The sequence below is a fragment of the Girardinichthys multiradiatus genome, chromosome 10 (assembly GCF_021462225.1).
Source record: "Girardinichthys multiradiatus isolate DD_20200921_A chromosome 10, DD_fGirMul_XY1, whole genome shotgun sequence".
Lineage (NCBI taxonomy): Eukaryota > Metazoa > Chordata > Actinopteri > Cyprinodontiformes > Goodeidae > Girardinichthys > Girardinichthys multiradiatus.
This window is the reverse complement of record NC_061803.1, coordinates 5,589,338-5,611,356: the sequence shown is the minus strand read 5'-3', so window position 1 is coordinate 5,611,356 and position 22,019 is coordinate 5,589,338. Positions and strand designations below refer to the sequence as shown.

At 39.4% G+C, this 22,019-nt stretch overlaps 1 protein-coding gene across 1 annotated transcript in view; it reads left to right on the top strand.

The window, feature by feature from the left end:
* The window catches only part of ngfrb (nerve growth factor receptor b), a 51,615-nt gene that overhangs the window by 5,703 nt on the left and 23,893 nt on the right, over nt 1-22,019 (top strand). The window contains exons 2-3 of the mRNA XM_047377747.1: nt 2,690-2,831; nt 19,755-20,114. Of these exons, the coding sequence (XP_047233703.1) occupies nt 2,690-2,831; nt 19,755-20,114 (502 nt within the window). The remainder of the gene's footprint in view (nt 1-2,689; nt 2,832-19,754; nt 20,115-22,019) is intronic.

Genomic DNA, 22,019 nt, shown 5'->3' with positions numbered 1-22,019 from the left:
AATGTAATAATAAGCTAGAACATGTGCTGCGGTTCTGAACACAGTGATGAGAAGATCTGTAGAAGACAAAGCATATCTATAAGTTTCTAAATACTGTATAGAAAATTAAAACGTTACTATTCTCTATATGGAAATCCTGAAGGAGACTGTCTAGCCATCAGTTTGTGACCTTCAGCCCAAAGAAACATGGGTTATGAAACAGGACAGTGATCCAAATCAGACCAGCAACTCCACTTCCTTGAGAATGAGAAGCAAAAGAGGGTTTGGGAGATACTTAGTCAAAGTCCAACTGAGAAGCTGTGGGATGACCTTAAACAGGTTATTCATGTGGCGGAATCAAATCAATTCTGCATAGAAGAGTGGGGCAAAATTCCTCCACAGTGATGTGAAACACTCTTGTTGCAAACAAGGGTGGCATACTAAGTTATAAGGGTTAGGGTGCAATTACTTCTTCAAATAGGGTTGGTTTGGATAGCTTTTTTCATTAATTTGTATTTATATTTACTCAGGTTATCTTTGTCTGGTAATACATTTTATTTGATTGTCTTTAATATTTAATGGCAACAAAAATAATAAAACAATACATCTTTTATGGGCAATTATGTTTGACTGATGCTTTTTTTTGGCATATCTGACACAGGCCTTTAGTTGGTTTTCTCCTTGGGATTCTTCCATAGATGCAATTTTTTGCCTAGTTTCTTTCTTTAATCTTAAAATCACCGACCTTAACAGGGGCGAGTAAAGTTTGCAGTGCTTTCCATGTGGTTCTTGGTTTTGACATGACCTCCTAGATGAATAGCCGTTGTCCTCTTGGAGAAGTTTTGGTAACTGACCTCTCTTGGGAAAGTTCACCAATGTTCCATATTTTCTCCATTTGTGATAATGACTTACTGTGACTTGCTGGAGTCTCAAACCCCTCAAAATGGCTTTTTAATCTTTTCAGGCTGATAGATGTCAGTGACTTTGTTTCTGATCTGTTCTTGGATTCTTGTGGTTCAGGGCATGATGTGCTGCTTTGTGCACACTCACACAGATGTAGAAACGGCACATCAGCTGACCCAGATGCCTGAGGGGACGTTTGATGTTTTGTAGAGCTCTTCTCTCTCTTGTCAGCTGCATTCCACACACACCTGAACCCTGACGATTTATGCAGAGGGTACCTCCTTTGCTCAAAACCTACATGTGTGCGCACATCCCTCAAACCGCGATAAACTCTCTTATGATGCGCCTCAAACCAAATTCGCCTCAGTAGGGAACAAGCTGACTCACATGTTGCTCACTGGATGAGGCATGCTTTACACGCAGATTAAAACAGTTTTCTGTTGGCCCCTGATCTACGGAGAGTGGGAGACACATTGGGAAACCAATGTTGATAAATGTTGGCCTGAAACTAAACATCCTCGTGTAACTGTAAAGTAGAAAAAGCAGATTTGTTTTAGTTGGAAACCAATCCAAGCTCTTTTCAAGGTTGGGTCAGGCAATGAAGGCATTTGTTAAATAAGAGATTAAAAAACAGAGATGGTGTGAGAAAGGTTTGGTGGTGGCGTGTTGCTATTTTAAAAGACGACAGTTGAAGTTTTTTAAGAAATGTGGGAACTTCAGGACTCAGGCATGAACGTGCAAAGTGTGCCGGGATTCTCATGCATTTATGCATAAGCAGAGGCACGCACAAACATCCCTTCCTGTCAACAGCTAAGATAACACACTCAGCAGGTTACTCCTGGAAGAATGCTTGAAGAGAAGAACGACTTAACTTGGTTTGGATGTGTTATTGTGTTGCTTTGATTAATGCCTCTCGATTACACGTGTAAATACTCATACACAGAGCTGGACCAAAGCTTGGTGGGACATTAATCCTGCAAAGCCTGACACTAGCAAGAACAGACAATTGTTTACTTTACGAATCAAGCTGTTTTTAAGATGGTTTTGACAAAATTATCTAAATAGCAGTTTTGTACATTATTACATTCATGAAGGATTTTCTTAACAATTTTGAACAGGTATAAATGTCTAATTCTAATCAAATAACCTTTCCTTCATTGTATCCATCTACAAGTAAAGTTATTATATATCTTAGTTTTTATTTTGGCACTTAATGTACCAGTAAATTAGGAAATCCACTCAAAAAACCTTATGCATTGACCCCTAAAATATGCCTCTAAAACTAAACTATCTCAACTGATACATTATTAGCACAATTTTTCAATAAAATGTTATTTACCTTTTAGGTTGTAACCAGTTCAACCACAGAGTGACTTTTCTTCTGCTGATTGTCTCAACTGTGTTTAAACGACAGATTAAGATAAGCAATCTTGTATTTCACAACATCATGGGAAACTGAGAATGGAGCTGAACCATTTCCAGTTTTTTTTTTTCCCAGACTCTGATCCTCGTGTATCCAAAATTTACTAAAGGAAATTCCAAAAATAAGCTGGTTAGGAAGAAAGAAAGGGAATGAAGAGAGAGAGACAAAGAGCATTGTATTTTTGTGCTTTCCTTTTTCTCTCAGCTGCTAAATGCTGGAAAAACATTTTATTTTGCACGGTAATTGCACATTATTTGTTTATGCAGCTTCACAAAATGTTTTAAACTTTAAAAACAAATGCATGAAGTTTTTACAATGATAACCTAATGCTCACACAGCATGTAAATAAGGAATTATTTTCTTGACCTTTCTCTTGAATGGCAGACTGGAGGTATGGCCTCTGAGCGCAGTTGTCCTTCGGGCAAGAATATGACCAGTGGAGAATGCTGCAAGCAGTGTCCGCCCGGCGAAGGCGTCGTCACGCCATGTGGAGCGAGACAGACAGAGTGCGCTCCGTGTCTTGACAGTGAGTACCACATAAACATCTTTTACTCTGCCCAGAGGACAGGTTCTGTTATGTGTTTGATTATGTTACCAGTAAAGAAATTGTTAAAGCTGTTTAACATTAAAGAACAAAATGTTGGTTGCATGCCCTTTACTAGTTTTTGCTGATTTTTTCCTAACATCTGTGGTTGGATTTGCTACTATTTACATGTGCACAGACAAAGTGAAAGTTCCTGGTTTTCATGAAACATCTTCATATTGCTCTCGACTGATATTCTAATCATGTTAGCTCTAAACTTGGTAAAATAACAATTACACTGAGGTGAACAAAGCCAATATGATACATACCCAAATACGGATTTGGGTATGTATCATGGGGATAAACCTGGACAGCATTTCTTTTTTAAAAATATTGTGATATCAGAACATGCATTCAGCAAGTAGAGAAAAGTTTTGTGTGTACAGGTCCTTCTCAAAATATTAGCATATTGTGATAAAGTTCATTATTTTCCATAATGTCATGATGAAAATTTAACATTCATATATTTTAGATTCATTGCACACTAACTGAAATATTTCAGGTCTTTCATTGTCTTAATACGGATGATTTTGGCATACAGCTCATGAAAACCCAAAATTCCTATCTCACAAAATTAGCATATTACATCCGACCAATAAAAGAAAAGTGTTTTTAATACAAAAAACGTCAACCTTCAAATAATCATGTACAGTTATGCACTCAATACTTGGTCGGGAATCCTTTTGCAGAAATGACTGCTTCAATGCGGCGTGGCATGGAGGCAATCAGCCTGTGGCACTGCTGAGGTCTTATGGAGGCCCAGGATGCTTCGATAGCGGCCTTTAGCTCATCCAGAGTGTTGGGTCTTGAGTCTCTCAACGTTCTCTTCACAATATCCCACAGATTCTCTATGGGGTTCAGGTCAGGAGAGTTGGCAGGCCAATTGAGCACAGTGATACCATGGTCAGTAAACCATTTACCAGTGGTTTTGGCACTGTGAGCAGGTGCCAGGTTGTGCTGAAAATGAAATCTTCATCTCCATACAGCTTTTCAGCAGATGGAAGCATGAAGTGCTCCAAAATCTCCTAATAGCTAGCTGCATTGACCCTGCCCTTGATAAAACACAGTGGACCAACACCAGCAGCTGACACGGTACCCCAGACCATCACTGACTGTGGGTACTTGACACTGGACGTCTGGCATTTTGGCATTTCCTTCTCCCCAGTCTTCCTCCAGACTCTGGCACCTTGATTTCCGAATGACATGCAGAATTTGCTTTCGTCCGAAAAAAGTACTTTGGACCACTGAGCAACAGTCCAGTGCTGCTTCTCTGTAGCCCAGGTCAGGCACTTCTGCTGCTGTTTCTGGTTCAAAAGTGGCTTGACCTGGTGAATGCGGCACCTGTAGCCCATTTCCTGCACACGCCTGTGCACGGTGGCTCTGGATGTTTCTACTCCAGACTCAGTCCACTGCTTCCGCAGGTCCCCCAAGGTCTGGAATCGGCCCTTCTCCACAATCTTCCTCAGGGTCCGGTCACCTCTTCTCGTTGTGCAGCGTTTTCTGCCACACTTTTTCCTTCCCACAGACTTCCCACTGAGGTGCCTTGATACAGCACTCTGGGAACAGCCTATTCGTTCAGAAATGTCTTTCTATGTCTTACCCTCTTGCTTGAGGGTGTCAATAGTGGCCTTCTGGACAGCAGTCAGGTCGGCAGTCTTACCCATGATTGGGGTTTTGAGTGATGAACCAGGCTGGGAGTTTTAAAGGCCTCAGGAATCTTTTGCAGGTGTTCAGAGTTAACTCGTTGATTCAGATGATTAGGTTCATAGCTCGTTTAGAGACCCTTTTAATGATATGCTAATTTTGTGAGATAGGAATTTTGGGTTTTCATGAGCTGTATGCCAAAATCATCCATATTAAGACATTAAAAGACCTGAAATATTTCAGTTAGTGTGCAATGAATCTAAAATATATGAATGTTAAATTTTCATCATGACATTATGGAAAATAATTAACTTTATCACAATATGCTAATATTTTGAGAAGGACCTGTATATTTTATTACTTTATCCTCTAAAGCTGCACCATATTGAGAGAAGATGTGATACGTGGTAATATTCATGAGTTCTGCAACGGTTTTATGACTTGCAATAAACACACAAATAAACAGTGGCAGTGTCGTCTTCATTTGGATTCTAAGCAAACACACACACACACACACACACACACACACCAGATGACGGGTAGTCTATCAACATCTGAAGAAAAATAAAATAAATCCTTTGTGTCAATCCTAACCAAACTGCTTTATTGAAAATTACTTTGACTGGCTCCTTGGTTAACTTATCTACTTCAACACCTTACCACCTCTTTACCTTCTACAACTTTTCACGCTGCATTAAACAAGTCACCAAATAAACTGCATGCATAGAGAGCCTGAATGTAATGAGCTAACACTTATTGCAGTCTACGCAGTTATTTGCGATATGCGCTTTATATGCATATCGCATAGTGATATTACAGTAGGGAAATTTGTGATATAATGTGCAGCCCTATTATCGTCTACCCACAATTTTATACAGAGAAGACACTAAAATTAGAAAGGTATTTCAGATGTTATATTTTTCTGCACATGAGGCATGTACACGAGGTTCTATACATAGTCCTCAGAGGACTAGCTCATTCATGAACATGATCTCGGAGGGTCTCTAACGAGCCACGTAAACGTGCCTGGCTAGGATAAATGGGTTTGTCCTCAGAACTCCCTGCAGCTGTGAAGCTGTTAATCCATTTAATGACAAAAGGATCTTTAATTCTTGCAGTGGCGCTCTAGAATATGAAGCTACAGCTTCACATAGCTAAAACTACATAGGCTATTCATATCTGCCGGTACCGAGCCAAGTTATTACTCTTTGGGACATCAAATATTAATGAAAACTAGACAGTTTAACAATGAACTAAGCAAATATTACAGTCCTATTTAACCAGTTAACTAAACATTTTCTGCCCCAAACTCCACACGATCTGATCAGGGTGATGCTTCACTGAGCAGCTAAGTTAGCTATGAGCTCCATATCGATGCATACAGATGTTACATGATGGACGCTACTGATATAGTGTAACACCTGCACTAGAATAATGAAAACATACAAGAGAAAACATGTCTGTAGTAAAAGTAAACTGTACCATGTACCGACAAATACCTAAGATCTGAAAACACCTTTAAAGTTGTGGAGTAAAAAACAATTTATTCTGTTTTGAGATCCTAGATGCTGATGCTGAACGTGGCCAACGCTGGTAATGACCCTCTAGCTTATCAGCACATACAGGTCCTTCTCAAAATATTAGCATATTGTGATAAAGTTCATTATTTTCCATAATGTAATGATGAAAATTTAATCTTTTGCAGGTGTTTAGAGTTAACTCGTTGATTCAGATGATTAGGTTCATAGCTCGTTTAGAGACCCTTTTAATAATATGCTAATTTTGTGAGATAGGAATTTTGGGTTTTCATGAGCTGTATGCCAAAATCATCCGTATTAAGACAATAAAAGACCTGAAATATTTCAGTTATTGTGCAATGAATCTAAAATATATGAATGTTAAATTTTCATCATTACATTATGGAAAATAATGAACTTTATCACAATATGCTAATATTTTGAGAAGGACCTGTAGTTCAAGAGCCAATCATCCACAGTAGTTGTGCATTATTACACTTTGGCATTGGCAACTCAGGCTGGAACCTTTGATGATAAACAACCGTATTGATTTTAAAGCAGCATATGGTGCATTTGGAAGACCTCATCTCCTTTAGCAAGATAAATGTTTTCCAGCAGTATAGAAGGTAAACTGAATTACCTGCAGTCACAAATTAAAGAAGATATTAGTTTCATAAAGTAAAACATTAGGAATCCAAATTAAACTAATAAACCCCATACCACAAAACATAAACAAAACTACAATTGTTTCCTTCTGTTATCTTCTACCAAAAGGAGATGCAATTGAGTACAGTGGTAAACAAGCTCTTTTACATAATATAAGATTTAATTTTGGTGTTGAGATAAGTATTCAGGATGTGCAGCAAAAACATGACTAGGTATGTCTTAAACTGTGAGGAATATCTGTGTACTCAACAATTAGTGAGCATAAAGCATAAATTATCCTTCTTATGCATCTTCAAGCCTTCAAATTAAAATGTAACAGACTAAATCAGTTTTATCATGCTAGAAGTAAAATAGATACCATGCATAGCTGTTCTCTGGCACTGCTGCCCTCATCCTTGCCTTCACCATGTAGGGAGAGAAGCTCTGGATGACTACTAAAAGAAATGAGGACAGTAGCGGAAAGATGATAAAAGAGCGTGATCGGCTCCAGATGCAGCTGAAAGGATCTCCAGGGGGAGATATTTAAAGCATCGGATACGTTATTGAACTATAATTAAAACGGTAAGCAATATAAATTCAAACTAGACACGGACAACCAGTGGCAGAAGAAATCTGTGTATTATTAAAGGTCGTCTCTTTGAGGTGAATTTATGCCTGAGCATAGGGGTGTATAAGCATTACATGAGGTCAAAGGTTTCCTTGTCCTCTGTGGAAGACAGGGTTGGTCCACAGCCATTTCCCATAGTTTTCCCAGTGTTTTCCACGTATGAATTCCCCAACTCTCCCTCATGCTGGCCAGGAAGTAGATGTCAACCTCATTGGGTCAGTGAAAGACTGCAAACCATGAGCGAAGGAGTCCCACATCAAGTAAAGGGTTTGATTAAAGGTCATGAGAGAAGTCACAGAGATGGAAAATTTATTATAGTGTGTTTGTAAAACTTCTTTGGATGGATGTATGCTGCGCCTCAAATAAAGAGTTAAACTCCTGGACAGCTTCTTTTTTTTTCCCCACAAATTTTCTTTTTACACACTGCATATGCTGAATGTGTACGCAATTTGGACTCGACTTGACCTTTTTGAGAGATATCTCGGATGTTTTGTCTTTCTGTTGTACAACATGAGCGTTTTTAGAGGTGATAATACCACAGTCCTTGTTCTATTCAGACATGAGCAAACACACAATGACAAGCCATGTGCATTCAATCACAGACATGAAGAAATGTAGATAACTCTGACAGATTTTATAACACAGCTATAAATTAAGATAAAGTGATGAGATGTTTAGCAAAAGCATGTAAACTATTTCTGTCACCCTGGTTAAAAAGGGTTAAACTCTGACCTTTCAGCGGCACAGCCAGAAACAATGCCTAAGCTGCTAGTTAGCTGCATTTACGTGACTGCTTAAGGTAATTTGTTAAAATGATTAGCTGTTCTTGCTGTAAATAATAGAACAGTTGGCAAACAACTTTTTCAGAAAGTATATTTAGGTAGCTAATATCTACCAGTTGGATGGCTAGTAAACAAGTAAATTGAAAGAAATGAAAAATAGCTGAAGCTCATGTTCAGCTGATAGTCTTAGTTAGCATTTCTTTGTACTTATTTCAGCAGGCATTATAAGTGGGTCCAGCTAATGGAGGTTGTTGTTGCCTTTGGAAGAAATCCCGCCCGCAGCATCACAGATCCTCCACCAAACTTAACAGTGGGCGTGACATTTGTTCCCACATGTTCATTCTGTGTTTTACACCAGACCCATCTGGAGTTGCTTCAAAACTTAGTTTCATCTGACTAAAGCAAACAGTTCCAGTTAAAGTCCCGGCTGCATTTGGCAAACTTCACATGTTTACATTTTGTGGTTGTGGGACAGAAAAGGCTTTTTCCTGGCATGCCTCCCGAACAACTGATTGGCATGTAAATAGCATCTAATGGTTGTTATGGAGACTTGGCCACTCTGTGCTGCAGTTCTCTAACAGTGAGGCTTATTTCTCCCCCTTTTAATCCTTACCACTGTGTGGCAGGAAGAAAAACAGGTCCTATCCCAGCCTAGTGACCTATGGCTCTTCTGTGTCACATCATATTTATAACCAAGGGTAATAGAAAGAAAAGCATTACTAGTTAAAAGTTCCCAGACCTGCCGATCAGCCTAAGAGAGTAAAGTAGAGTTTGTGATGGCATGCACTCTAACAGTGTTCCCAGGGCTTTGGGTATAAAGAAGAATCTGTCAATCTGTTTCTTCTCCAAACAATGGGCATGACGTGTTATTCAATGTAGTCGTCATGTGCTTTAGGCCAGACTTACCTGGAGTGTTTGTTGCTTAAAAAGTTCAATCTTAAGCCCGTTTAACAAAACACTTTAAGGCGAGACTTTTGTGAAAGGACTTGGATAGCGGGGAGGGTTGAAGTCAACCGTCTGCTGTTACGCCCTGTTACGCCCCTGACTTGCCAAGCAAGCACACTGTATGAGTTGACTCGTGCAAGAGGAATCTAGCATTGTGTCCTGAACGTGTGATTTAGTGTCTATAGATGGTGCCGATTCTTTGCAAGGTGTATCTGACACACATCAGACGGGTTATGATAAAGTGAGCTGAGGCAAAACAGATCACTGGACTTCAGTCATGGGTAGTCTATTCAATAATATTGATTCTTGAAAATATAAAAATACAGAAAAAGCCTAAGTGTGTTTTACTGTTTTGAAAGGAAGGTGTGTGCCACACATTTTCTGTGCAACTCTCTATATTGACTACAGTCATGTCCTCTTCATGCTACCCTTGGTTTTTGGAATACTTTTTCAACCTACAAAATAAATAAACTCTGATAAAAATAATTTGGATTTCTCAATTTGTTTTAGTTTAGAATTGCGCTTAAGGCCTTTTAAACATGTTTTAGGGGCTTGTCGATCAAAGTTCTGTTGATCAGTGTTTATATTTTCCATGTGTTGGCGCATGCATACCTTCTGAAGGTGATGCTATTTTCTCTCACAGGTTTCTAGTTATAAGACACATGGCGAGGTTTCCACTCAGGCTTCATTTAGAACAAATAGTTAACAGAGGCTTGGCAGAAGTGCTAAAAAGAACGGTCAAGTATAAAACACAATAGGAGTTTGGATGAATGAGCAGATAACTGGAGATAAAACAGAACAATTAGAGCTGGAATGGAGACAAAGGCAAACCTTTCAGAGTCAAGAGTTGATGCAACATGCACACACTCGGTGAATAAGAGTCCTTATTTGGGTGTGAAAACAGAAGGAAAGACTGCATGTTTGTCCAGTGCTAAAAGTACTATCTTGTCCTTCAGAAGGAGAATTCAGTCTACATTTAGATAATTCTTTTGCATTCATAACCTTGTCCTTCTCCCATTTCTGTTGCTCTCCAAGCTGCAGCCACTGTTATTAATGTATTGACTTGCATTATTGATGCATGGCATTATGATAATGGCTCTGAGAGAACTCATGGGGGACAGTCAGAGTAGTCTGAGTATGTGCGTCAGTTTGAGGAGGGGAGATAATGGGGAGAGGGTGAGGGGATCGCACTACATGACTGGACACCAATAAGCCCACATAGTGAGCAGGCCCTGATGGTTTCCAGCTCTGAAAAAAGACAATTAAACAAAAATGTGACGGACCCACATTTGACACCACCAATTAAAGACACGACTGCACAGAACTGTGATTCATCTGGTTCTCAAATGACACAATCTCTGATTTCTTGTTTTCTCTCTGCCTGTCTCTCTTTGTCTCACGGTCAATCTATCTCTCCTGATCTCTAATTTAATCTCTGCAGCATCAGAGCATTTGGCGGGGTTGGTGGGCAAATAGTGCAGAATAAGAACTTGATCTGCCACAAAACACTGAACTAGAAAGAGCTACTTCGAGAATGTGTAACTCCCACAACCTCCTGCATCTAATTTCTTTCATGATCAGTTCAGTGATACGTGGGAAATTAAACTAAACCTTAAATAATTTACACCACTGCTTAATTATCTGGATAAAAAGCATTTTAAAGGAAAGATTAGAACACTCTTTCACAGAAACCTTTAAAATGTGAATATTGATATAAATCTCTGGTGATTTTGTGAACAATTTTATAATTATGTTTAGTTTTCAGCCAGGTGAAAGCAAACTGAAATTGACTGTCATGGATATTTAACCCACAAAAAAAGTTATAACCAACCTTTGTAACTTTATGTACATAACACCTCTCCTTGCCTTTCTATGCATCTGATAATATAATCTTCAGGTTCCCACAGAGTTTTGGTGCAATTAAAAAAATATATATTGCGGCATTAGTGTTGCATTACAGAGATCCAACACGTAGTATATACGGACGCTATAACAGTGAAATGTACATAGGTGCTATGCAAATATTGCACAAGAGATCCAAGATTAATACTGCATTATTAACTCGTGATACACTATGCAGAAGCTCGATCTGCTATAATGAAGATTCACTTGTCTCGGCATGCTGAATACTTGAAGTGGTTGCCGTGGGATGAGTTTAATTTACTGATTTATTCAGCTAATAATGATTTGACCACCTAGCAGCACTTATAGACAAAGTATAGAACATTGAACTTTCAGCCTAAGATGGTCCAACAATCAGTTGTAAGCACTGAAAGAAAAAATTTGATTTGACATCACAACAAAATCACCCCGCAAAATCTATGCCCTTTATCCCATCACACAACATATTTGTGAAGGGAGTGAATCATAAAATAATGCACATACCTCTTATACAACAGAGCTGCACGATATTAAGAAAACGTGCAATTTGCAATAATGTTGACGGATAAATAGATAATATTGCTTGCAGTAAATCATCAAACACTCAACAGTGTTGATGTCTCTTTGCTTTGGGTTCATTGCAAACATTCTTAACATGTACTTTCCTAATGTTTTACCACCATTTTACATTATAAAACATTTTATCCTGCATTATATGGCAACAACTGCCACCACCAGATGCATGACTGGACTGCCTAAAAGCTGCCTAAAACTAATATTTTTTGCACTCCAAGCAGTTCTTCGCTATATTTACATTGCACACCACGATATCACAATAGCTAATTCACATCTGCAGTCCTCTGGCAGGTCAAGATAAGAAAAGAAAGCTTAAGAACAGTTAATAATCAAGATAGGAACAGTCAATAAAATAGACAACCATGATCCAGCAACACCATCAGATATGCTTGTATTATCTTACTATAAAACCCACAACACCAAACATGATTTTTAAAACATCCTAATCAATAACAGCAGCTCTGAGTGGTCTTTAACAAAGCCTTTAAATTGGATTTAAAGGATTTAAAAAAGCAACCGCTCCTCACGTCTTCTAAAAGCATGTTCCATTGATTTGTTGCCTTTACGAAGAATGCTGATTGCACAAAAAAACAGGACAGCCAAATGGAACAGCACAATCTTGTGTGAAGGATACATCGGCTTGCATTGTGCAGCCCTAATATACATTAGAGGATGTGTCCAAAGATTAGTTTCATTTTTTTATGTATAGTTATACCAACAACTTCACTGAATACTGGTTCTGGTGTTGATTCTGTTTTTTCAAACAGTTGTTGCAAATTTTAAAGCCCATGTCTATGCTTCATTAGTAGTTAATTTTTAAATAAGAATAAGTGTAGATTATGCTAAAAAGAAAGTACACCCTCTGTCGGTTCTTGAGTTTTGACATATAAATAATCTGGTCCTTTAGGTGTTCTAAGCTTAAACAGAAACACAGATCATAGATTTCCCTGGTTATTATTTACCAACAAAAATGTAGGCTAAATGGGAAAGTTTGTGAAAATGTATACCCTAAAAACACGAACAACAAAAAAAAAAGGGAAACTAAAAAGTATATCCCCTCTTTGAATAATGTAACTGAATATGCTTTAATGTTCAAAAACACACCCATTGTGTCAGAACGTAAACTTTTGCAGAATCTTTTTTAGAAGAACCCTATTTAATTACATTAGATGACCTAGACTTAATCAGGTTGTGATGCGGTAAAAGAAGGTGGATTTATGTGTTTTGAACAATTCTAGATGTTTAGCATAATTAAGTAAAGGAAATCGTATCCAGTGTTTTCAAAACACAAACGACTTAACAAATCAGTGATATTCAAGGAGAAAGTGAGAAGAAAGAAAAGTTTGCTTCTATTATTCAAGAGTTTTTTCTTTCTGAAAACAGGCTCTGAACTTTTTTTCAGCCTCTAAGAAAATAGAAAGAAACTAAAAGCCATTTGAGAACTTGAGACATGTTCTTTCCCTGAAAATAAATTAATTTATCAATTCAAATCAGGTTATGTGTCTTGAAAACAGAGATTGCACAGTCACATTTGCATTGCCTGTATCTCTTATGGCATAATTTCTGTTGCTGTTTAGTGTTACACACAGGCACACTGTCATTGTTTTCGGAATAGATCTGACCCACATACAGAAGTACACTCTGGAGAACGAAAATCAGTAAAATGATGTTTTATTGTGCAACAAATAATCAGGAAGGTGAACGAGTGAATCCTCAACTGTATGGAAGGAAGGGGAAGATAACTGATGAGACAAGGAACTATAATAAGGCAGAACTAACTATAAATAAGATAATCAGATGAACGGCTTACTAAGTAGGTGCAGTCAGGTCGCCAGAGGTTGAGGGATTCGGGGTCTCGGTTTACGTAGCAGAAGCACTAGGGATCACTGGCTTTATTTGAGACACATGGAACGTAGGATGTATGCAAAGACTTGCAGGCAAACAAAGGCGAACCGCAGAGGGGCTGACCACAGTCTCTATCTCATAGGGTCCGATGAAACGAGGCGAAAACTTTCGGGACATGAATTTTAGGGGCACATCACGCGCCGACAACCATACCTTCTGACCAGGCTGGTGCTCAGGTGCAGGATGGCGTCTCCAGTCACCGAAACGCTTATTTTGATCAACGGTACGGTGAAGGGCTTGGATGGTTGAAGTCCAGATAGATCTGCAGCGGCAGACATGCTGATGGACTGAGGAAACCGTGATATCCTTCTTGTCGGCAGAAAACAGGGGTGGCTGGTAACCAAGGGAAGCCCCAAATGGAGATCGTCCAGTAGCTGAAGAAACATGCAAGTTGAGTGCATACTCAACCCAAGGTAAGTATGAGCACCAATCTGTGGGATTTGTAGATGTGAGACAACGTAAAGTGGATTCCAGTTGCTGATTTAATCTTTCAGTTTGGCCGTTGGACTGAGGGTGATAACCTGAAGTCAATGAGACTTTAGCTCCTAGAGCCAAGCAAAACTCTTTCCAAACCTGAGAGATGAACTGTGGACCTCGGTCGGATAGAATGTCTTGTGGAATCCCATGTAAACGAAAAACATGTTTAGTGAGAAGTTTAGCAGTTTGTAGAGCTGACGGGAGTTTCCTGAGGGGAATGAGATGGCATGCCTTAGAGAACCAATCAACAATCATGAGAATGGTTGTCATACCTGAGGAGAGTGGTAGTCCAGTAACAAAGTCCAATGCAATGTGGGATGACGGCCGATTAGGAATGCTGAGGGGTTGGAGAAGACCTGCAAGTGGCTGGTTACTCGACTTGTTTGTGGCACAGGTTGTACAAGCCTGAACAAAATCCTTCACATCCTTATGTAAGGACGGCCACAAAAACCTCCTCTGAACCAGTGCTATAGCCTGCTACCCCAAAATCTGGCTGTATGAAGCCAGTCGATGAGTCTGAAATGTACTTGAGACGGAACATAGATGCTATTGGATGGTCCAGTGCCAGGCCCAGGTTCATGTTGTTGAGCCCTAATAATAGTGTCTTCTATCTCCCACCTGAGTGCCCCTATTGTCCAACTGGGTGGCAGGATGGGAGCTGGTTCCTTTACCGAATCCTCAGCGGCAAACTGTCTGGAGAGGGCATCAGGCTTAGCAGTTTTGGATCCGGGTCTGAAAGAAATGCACAAATCAAAACGAGAAAAGAATAAAGACCACCGAGACTGGTGTGGGTTAAGTCTTTTGGTTGACTGAAGGTAGGCTAGGTTCTTATGATCTGTCCAGACTTGGATGGGATGTTTGGCCCCTTCTAGCCAGTGGCGCCACTCCTCAAGGGCTAGTTTTATGCCTAGTAGTTCTCTGTCCCCCACATCCTAATTCCTTTCGGTGTTGCTGAACCCACGGGAAAAGAAAGCACAAGGATGGAGTCTCCCATCCTCAGAGTTTTGTGACAAAACAGCTCCAACATAGATGTCAGAAGCATCAACCTCCAAGATTAACTGTCTTGAAGAATCTGGATGAACTAAACGGAGGCTTGAGAGAACTTTTTTTTTAAAGCCTGAAAGGCTGCTTCAGCTTCAGATGACCAGGAAAACGAGATCTTGGAAGAGGTTAATGCAGTAACGGGTGCAACAGTCAGACTGTAATCCTTGATAAATCGTCTGTAAAAGTTTGCAAACCCGAGAAAATGATGTAGTGATTTGCGAGAGTCTGGCACAGGCGAGTCCAGGACTGCTATGATCTTCTCTGGATCTGAACGTACCTGTCCACCCTCAAGGATGTAGCCCAAAAAGGTGATGGAAGGTTGGTGAAATTCACATTTTCGGCTTTCACAAACAGGCGGTTCTCCAGAAGACACTGAAGTACTTGGCGAATGTGTTTCTGATGCTCCTGAATGTCCTTGGAATAAATCAAAATACCATCCAAATATACGAAAACAAAAATGTTCAAAAAGTCTCTGAGAACCTCATTGACTAAGGCGTGAAAAACAGCAGGAGCATTGCATAGTCCGAATGGCATGACCAAGTACTCAAAATGACCCAACGGTGTCTTGAAAGCCGTCTTCCACTCATCCCCCTGGCGGATCCTGACAAGGTGATAAGCGTTTCTGAGATCTAGCTTGGAAAATATAGTTGCACCATGAACTGGTTCAAAGGCAGAGGTAATGAGGGGAAGTGGGTATTTATTCTTAACAGTGATTTGAGTTAGGCCCCTATAATCAGTGCAAGGACGTAACGAGCCATCCTTCTTCCCTACAAAGAAAAACCCCACCCCAAGTGGTGAGAAGGAAGGCCGAATAATACCTGCCGACAGGGAGTCAATATAGTTTTCCATTGACTTTTGTTCTGGACGAGAGATGTTACAAAGTCTGCTAGAAGGCAGAGGGGCACCAGGAAGAAGGTCGATCGCGCAGACATAGGGTCTGTGAGGTGGTAGAGATAGAACTTTGTTCTTACAAAAACTCCCTTTAAGTCATGATACTCAAGTGGCACATGAGATAGATCTATTACCTCATCCTCTTTATTAGCCTGCCGGGGAGAGCTCGGGGAGAAGGCTGACTGGAGACAAGATGAGTGACAACTAATGGACCAGGACTCAATACGACACTCAGACCAAACCAAATGAGGGTTATGTTTTTGTAACCAGGGAAAACCTAGAACTATGGCACCTTGGGACACCGGAAACACAAGAAAGATATCTTTTTCCAATGGTTACCTGACAAGAGTTCTAGTGGCTTGGTACACCGAGTTATTTTCTGCTGTTTCTTTCCGTCTAAGGCTAAAACGGAACATGGGGAAGTAAGAGGCTCCACCTCAATTCCTGCTTTGATAACCAACTCTGAATCTATCACATTCTGTTTGCAACCTGAATCTATTAAAGTGCACAAGGTCAAAGTATGTTGATTTATTATGATAGTTGCAGGTAAGCTGAATCTGGGGGCCTTATTAGTCTGTGAGTGGTCCACCCTTTAAAGTTGGTGGACCCTGTCTTTTGATGGCCTGGGGCAAGTTGGACAGTTAGCTACGAAATGATCAGGTGAACCACAGTAAAAACATTGTTTAGTTTGTCTATGTCTGTCTCTCTTTAAAAGTGAGACGGGTGCGTCCCACCAGCATGGGCTCAGGATCAGATGCCAGTTGCTGAGGTGGAGCCTTAACATAGGGTGAAAAATTGGTTAACAGTGGTTTGAAAACAGACCTTTCAGCTCTGGCTCTTCTCTCGTAATCTATTGTCAACTCTAGTAGCTAAGGTAATAACTTCATCTAGTGTAGGAGGTTCATCCACCAAGGCTAACTCATCCTTTAAGGAATTGTCTAATGCATGCAAAAAAGGTAGTCTTTAATGCTTCATTATTCCAACCAGAGGCAGCAGCTAAGGTACGAAATTCAATGGAAAACTCATTAAGTGGTCTATTTCGTTGTTTGAGGGCTCTCAACTGTTGGCCAGTAAAAGACTTGTCTACTACGGAGAAAATATTTGTTTAAACTCCTTGACAAACTCTACAAAAGAACCACCAAAATCTCTGCAATCAGAGAATCGGGCTTCAGCCCATTGTAAAGCCTTGCCTGACAATCAGCCAGTTATCTAAGAAATTTTCACAACATCATGGGGAAAGGAACGGGGAGAACTGTTGAATACCAGGTTACACTGGAACAAAAATCCCTTGCAGTTACCCAGCTCACCAGAAAACTGTTCTGGGTTAGGGGAGGTGACATCACGAGAATGAGGAAGCTGTTGAGATACCGGTGGTGCGGCACCGCCATCTACCTGTACGGTGGACTGTGAGTTTAGGGTTTGCTGTAATATGGCGGTAATCTGCTCTAACTGTTGATCTGTTTGGTGTTGTTGCTCTGAAAGGGAATGGAGAGATGAATCATGAAAATGGATTTGATCAGCGTGTTCAGAGAGAGTTCTACAGAGTGCTTCTGCTGGTTCTTGTGGGCCACAGTGTTCTGTCATTGTTTTCGGAATAGATCTGGCTCACATACAGAAGTACACTCTGGAGAACGAAAATCAGTAAAATGATGTTTTATTGTGCAACAAATAATCAGGAACGTGAACAAGTGAATCCTTAACTGTATGGGATTTAGGGGAAGAGAACTGATGAGACACGGAACTATAATAAGGCAGAATTAATGAAAAATAATTCAAGATACTCAGGTGAACGGCTTACTATGTAGGTGCAGTCAGGTCACCAGGGGTTGAGGGATTCGGGGTCTCGGTTTACGTAGCAGAGTTTGTTCAGATGTTTCCTCTGGTGCTGTTTGAGGCAGACTGGAAAAACCATGAAGTTATCCAAGATGCAGATGCTTATGTTGGAGGGTGGACAGAGTATTCTCATGTCTTGATCCAAGAAATGGAGGAAGTAGGAAAGATGCCAGCTAGAGCAGAATCCAGTTGAAGTCAGGAGTTTAGGAAACGAAGTCCTCAAAAACGTAGAAAGTCTTGACCAACAGAATTTCTGGGACCGAAATCTGTGTTCAGCGAGGTAAATCCAAGAATCAGGGGTCAGCCTGCAAGGGAGCATAAACAAAGTTACTTAGAGCACAAAAACAAAGCTTAGACTAGAGGTTGCTGAGTTCGTTACCACTGAAGGCAAACACTCTGGCGTCGAAGTGCTGGCAGCCTCCTGCTTAAGTACTCCTCCATGCAATTAGCAGAATAAGACGCACCTGTCCCCCAGCGCACCTGAGAACTCCAGCACCATCTAGGAACTGAACACAATGTTGCCAGCACAATATATACAAACACACAACCCAGACCCTGACACACACACAAACAAACTGCTTTTACAAATGGGTCTGTTGTATAATTTAGTGCATTTCCCAGTTCTCTATCCAGCCAAAATACAATTCCATAAACCATGAAGTATTGATTGTAACCTTTGCAGATATGTCTGCCCAAGGAAATTTGGCAGGTGTGCAAAACATATTATTGATGTCATTTATTATTTAAAAAAAAAAACATTCATAAAACTGTTGCTGCTCATTTTCAGTAAAAAAATTATATTTTCCTGCTTCAGGTGGCCGAGTTTATACAGAATCTATTTTTGAGTATTTATAAATTGGCAAAAAAGGCAAATGTGTTGTATTAAAACAAATAGCCCTTTCTCAAGCAGCACAATAATAGCAGTGCTTTGAAATGCTGAAATAAAAAGGAAAAGGAGGGTTTTCTGCAAAGTCCATGACTTAATACAATCAGAAGGGTTTCTTTAGATAAAATAAATTGAACTTGAATGCATTGCACTATAACAAGAATCAAAATAGAATGAATGTAGCTAAATTTGATTCTGTCAAATCTGTCATTCGCGTGTGTAATTAAATTCATTTTCAGTTATGCTTCTTTAATTAGTGAGAACAAGTGCAAAAAATGTAGTAACAAATAAAATTTTTCTCATCGTCACCAATATTATTTCCATAACTCACCAAAATGGCCAACTCAGACAAACAAAAATGTGCGCAAGGATAAGCAGATGTGTAAAATATGGTAAATATGACAGGACAAAATGGGACAGGACATAATAGTAGGAAATGGTTTAGTCACGGGAACAAAATGATGGCAGAACGGGACAATATGGGAGGAATGGCTATGAAATTGGTGTACTGCCAAACATGCAAATCGCCTCAGTGCAAAATCCTTGCAAGCGGGAGCAAGACTTTATTTTGATGGGTATACTATGCACTACATAATATAATATAATATAATATAATATAATATAATATAATATAATATAATATAATATAATATAATATAATATAATATAATACAATATAGGACTTTGGCTTGTATTTTTTGATTTGTTTGCTGTGGTTTTGTGCTTAGTTGTTCATTTAAAGGTTTGACTGCAATGTTAAACAACAGTGGGAAGAAATGCATAAAAAATGCTTTTATTCAAACACTGAGTATAAAAATTCTGAATTGCTAAATTAGGCTAAAGCAGAGGGACACAAGAATCAGCTGGGATAAAGTTAAAGGATCTAAAGGGAGTTGAGTCAACGAGATAAAAAATAGGCAGACATCACTTGCCTTCATACAGTGGTAGGAATTTATAAAGCCATCATTCACTAACATACAAAACTTTTTAAGCCATCTGAAAGGTTTTTTTGAAACTTTCTGTTTAGAATTTTTTAGATGCAAATTATTATAATAATCATATACAATCAGTAAACCTATGTTATACAAAAGGTAAAATTGAAAGCAGATTTTTTTTCTTAAATGTGTTCCCAACAATGCCACTATATTGTGTGTAAATCTAGAAGAAATAAAAGCAAAAATTAACTTTTTCTATGTACCCTTCTTCTCACAGGTGAAACCTTCTCAGAAAACTTCAGCCACACGGAGAAATGTCAGCTTTGTACAAAATGTACAGGCCTGCTCCGCATGGAGACGCCCTGCACCGACTCCAATGATGCCATTTGCACATGCAACTATGGCTACTACCTAAACAGAATCACACAAAGGTGTGAAGCCTGCACCAAATGTCCCGAAGGCCAGGGCATGTTGTACAGCTGTGAGTCGGACCATGACACGGTGTGTGAGGAGTGCACCGACGACACCTTCTCGGACCAGGATAGTTACAGGGACCCCTGCATCCCCTGCACAACTTGTGATGAGGAAGACGAGGTGTTGCAGGACTGCACCCCTGTCAGTGATACTGTTTGCCAAAGTAAGACAATATATTTTTCTCTAATAAATTATAGTTTATTGAAATACAATATAAACTTAGGGTACAGATCTTCTCAAACAATCTAGATGTTTTTGTGATTCTGATTGCTGAGGTTACTCGCTCCCTGAAGTGTACTGTTGTTGGCTTGTACACTAACAATTTCTAACTGTATGTTCAACAAAAACTGGCATCAAGACACTGGAATAATCATCAAAATCTTGCTCTTTTGCAAAGAATCAGTGTCTTACTTACAACATTAAATATGAGAGTAAATAAATCCACCAGTTCATTTGCTGACAGCATTTTATTGTAGTTGATATTATTCATTTGATCTTTAAGAGTAAAAGTAGCTAATTAACCAACTGGCAGATTTCTTTGTACATTTCAGAGTATGTTGTAGGTAATGCATAACAAAGCTCATCTCTACTCATATCAACTACTGGAGAAAAACGATAAAACAAAAAATAATACTCAAATTTATATTTCTAGCCAACCTCGTTCACTGAGAGACAAAACATTTTTGGTGCCCCCTACCAACCTACACACACAAACACAGAGACTTGCATGCGCAAATACATACGTTTAGTTTTTAATAGTATTCCAACACTCCTTTCTTTAAAATGTAACAGCCAACTTGTAATTTTATACTTCTGTGCAGGGATCTGATGATTTAGCAGCTTATGCAGACTTGTGAGATGAATTCCCTAAAGCACCTTTTTTCTCAATTCAATTCTGTATAATCTGCACAAATCATTGGCTGAAACATGAAAATCTTACATAGCACTCTGATAATAGGGATATGAAATTGAGTTACGTCATTTAAAAATGCCTTAATAGGGACACCGATCCAATATTTGAGGCCAGTTTTGGACATCCCTAAAATAATCGGTTAAAATCCAAGATGTGACATTACTTTCAGTGGAAAACCGACAGCCAAGTTGCATATTTTTGTTACAATACTGTAACAAAAAAGTGGTCTTTTCAGAGATTTTTATCTTAGCTTATAAACAAATAGATATGGAGTAATCCTGTCCAATCAACAAGCACATTTATCATGAACGTCTGTGCAGAGTGAGGCTGATTTACGGGGTTCACTGCCCAGGGTCACGTTGAAGTGCATGGAATATAACTGAGTGCATATTTGCTGAGCAGACTCTCCAAATGACTGAACAGATCATTTGTCAGTCACATTATCAGCTCATCTCGGTTCAACACTATAGGCGTTGTTGGCCCATCAACCTAAATGCCATGCTGAAGCTAGCCCCACTGTCTTCCCACTCATCCCCTCTCAAGAAACAAGGGCTACAGTCTTTTTTAAATATTTTCGGTTTCGTCAAGGTCATATTTGTAAACAGCGCTTTGAATTTTTTGTTTTTTATATCAATGGACCCTGTGGGTATCATGCTCGAAATCACAAATTCCTAATGACTGCAGTCACTTTTCCTTCCAATGATCGGATGCCACACAGATTAAAGCAATGCTTTTGTGAACTGACAATGAAAGGGGTCTGTTGATTAGCCATGCAGCTGGTCGAGGCAGCGGTTTGAAAGATGTAATAATACCGCCAAACACAGTGTTAGTCTCAAGCTGTAGAGAGTCCATTGTTCCTTCTTATGATCTTGTGTGGCCGGTGAAGACTTTTCGTTTAGCCCATGACGCTACACAAAGGTGCTATCTTTGAGTAAAACTGCTAATTTAGAGTCTGCTTCATAATCCAGTGATTTATTTCTTTTATAAGTGATAATACTGTTTATGTAAAGCAGTGATGCAAAGCTTTCATTGTGACTTTAGAGCTTTTATAAAGTCCTGTGAAGACCTTTGGTTTAGCTCCTTAGGCTACATGAATGTACTAGCAATGAGTAAAACAGGCTGAGATGCTAATTTAGTGTTTCTTATTTTCATTGA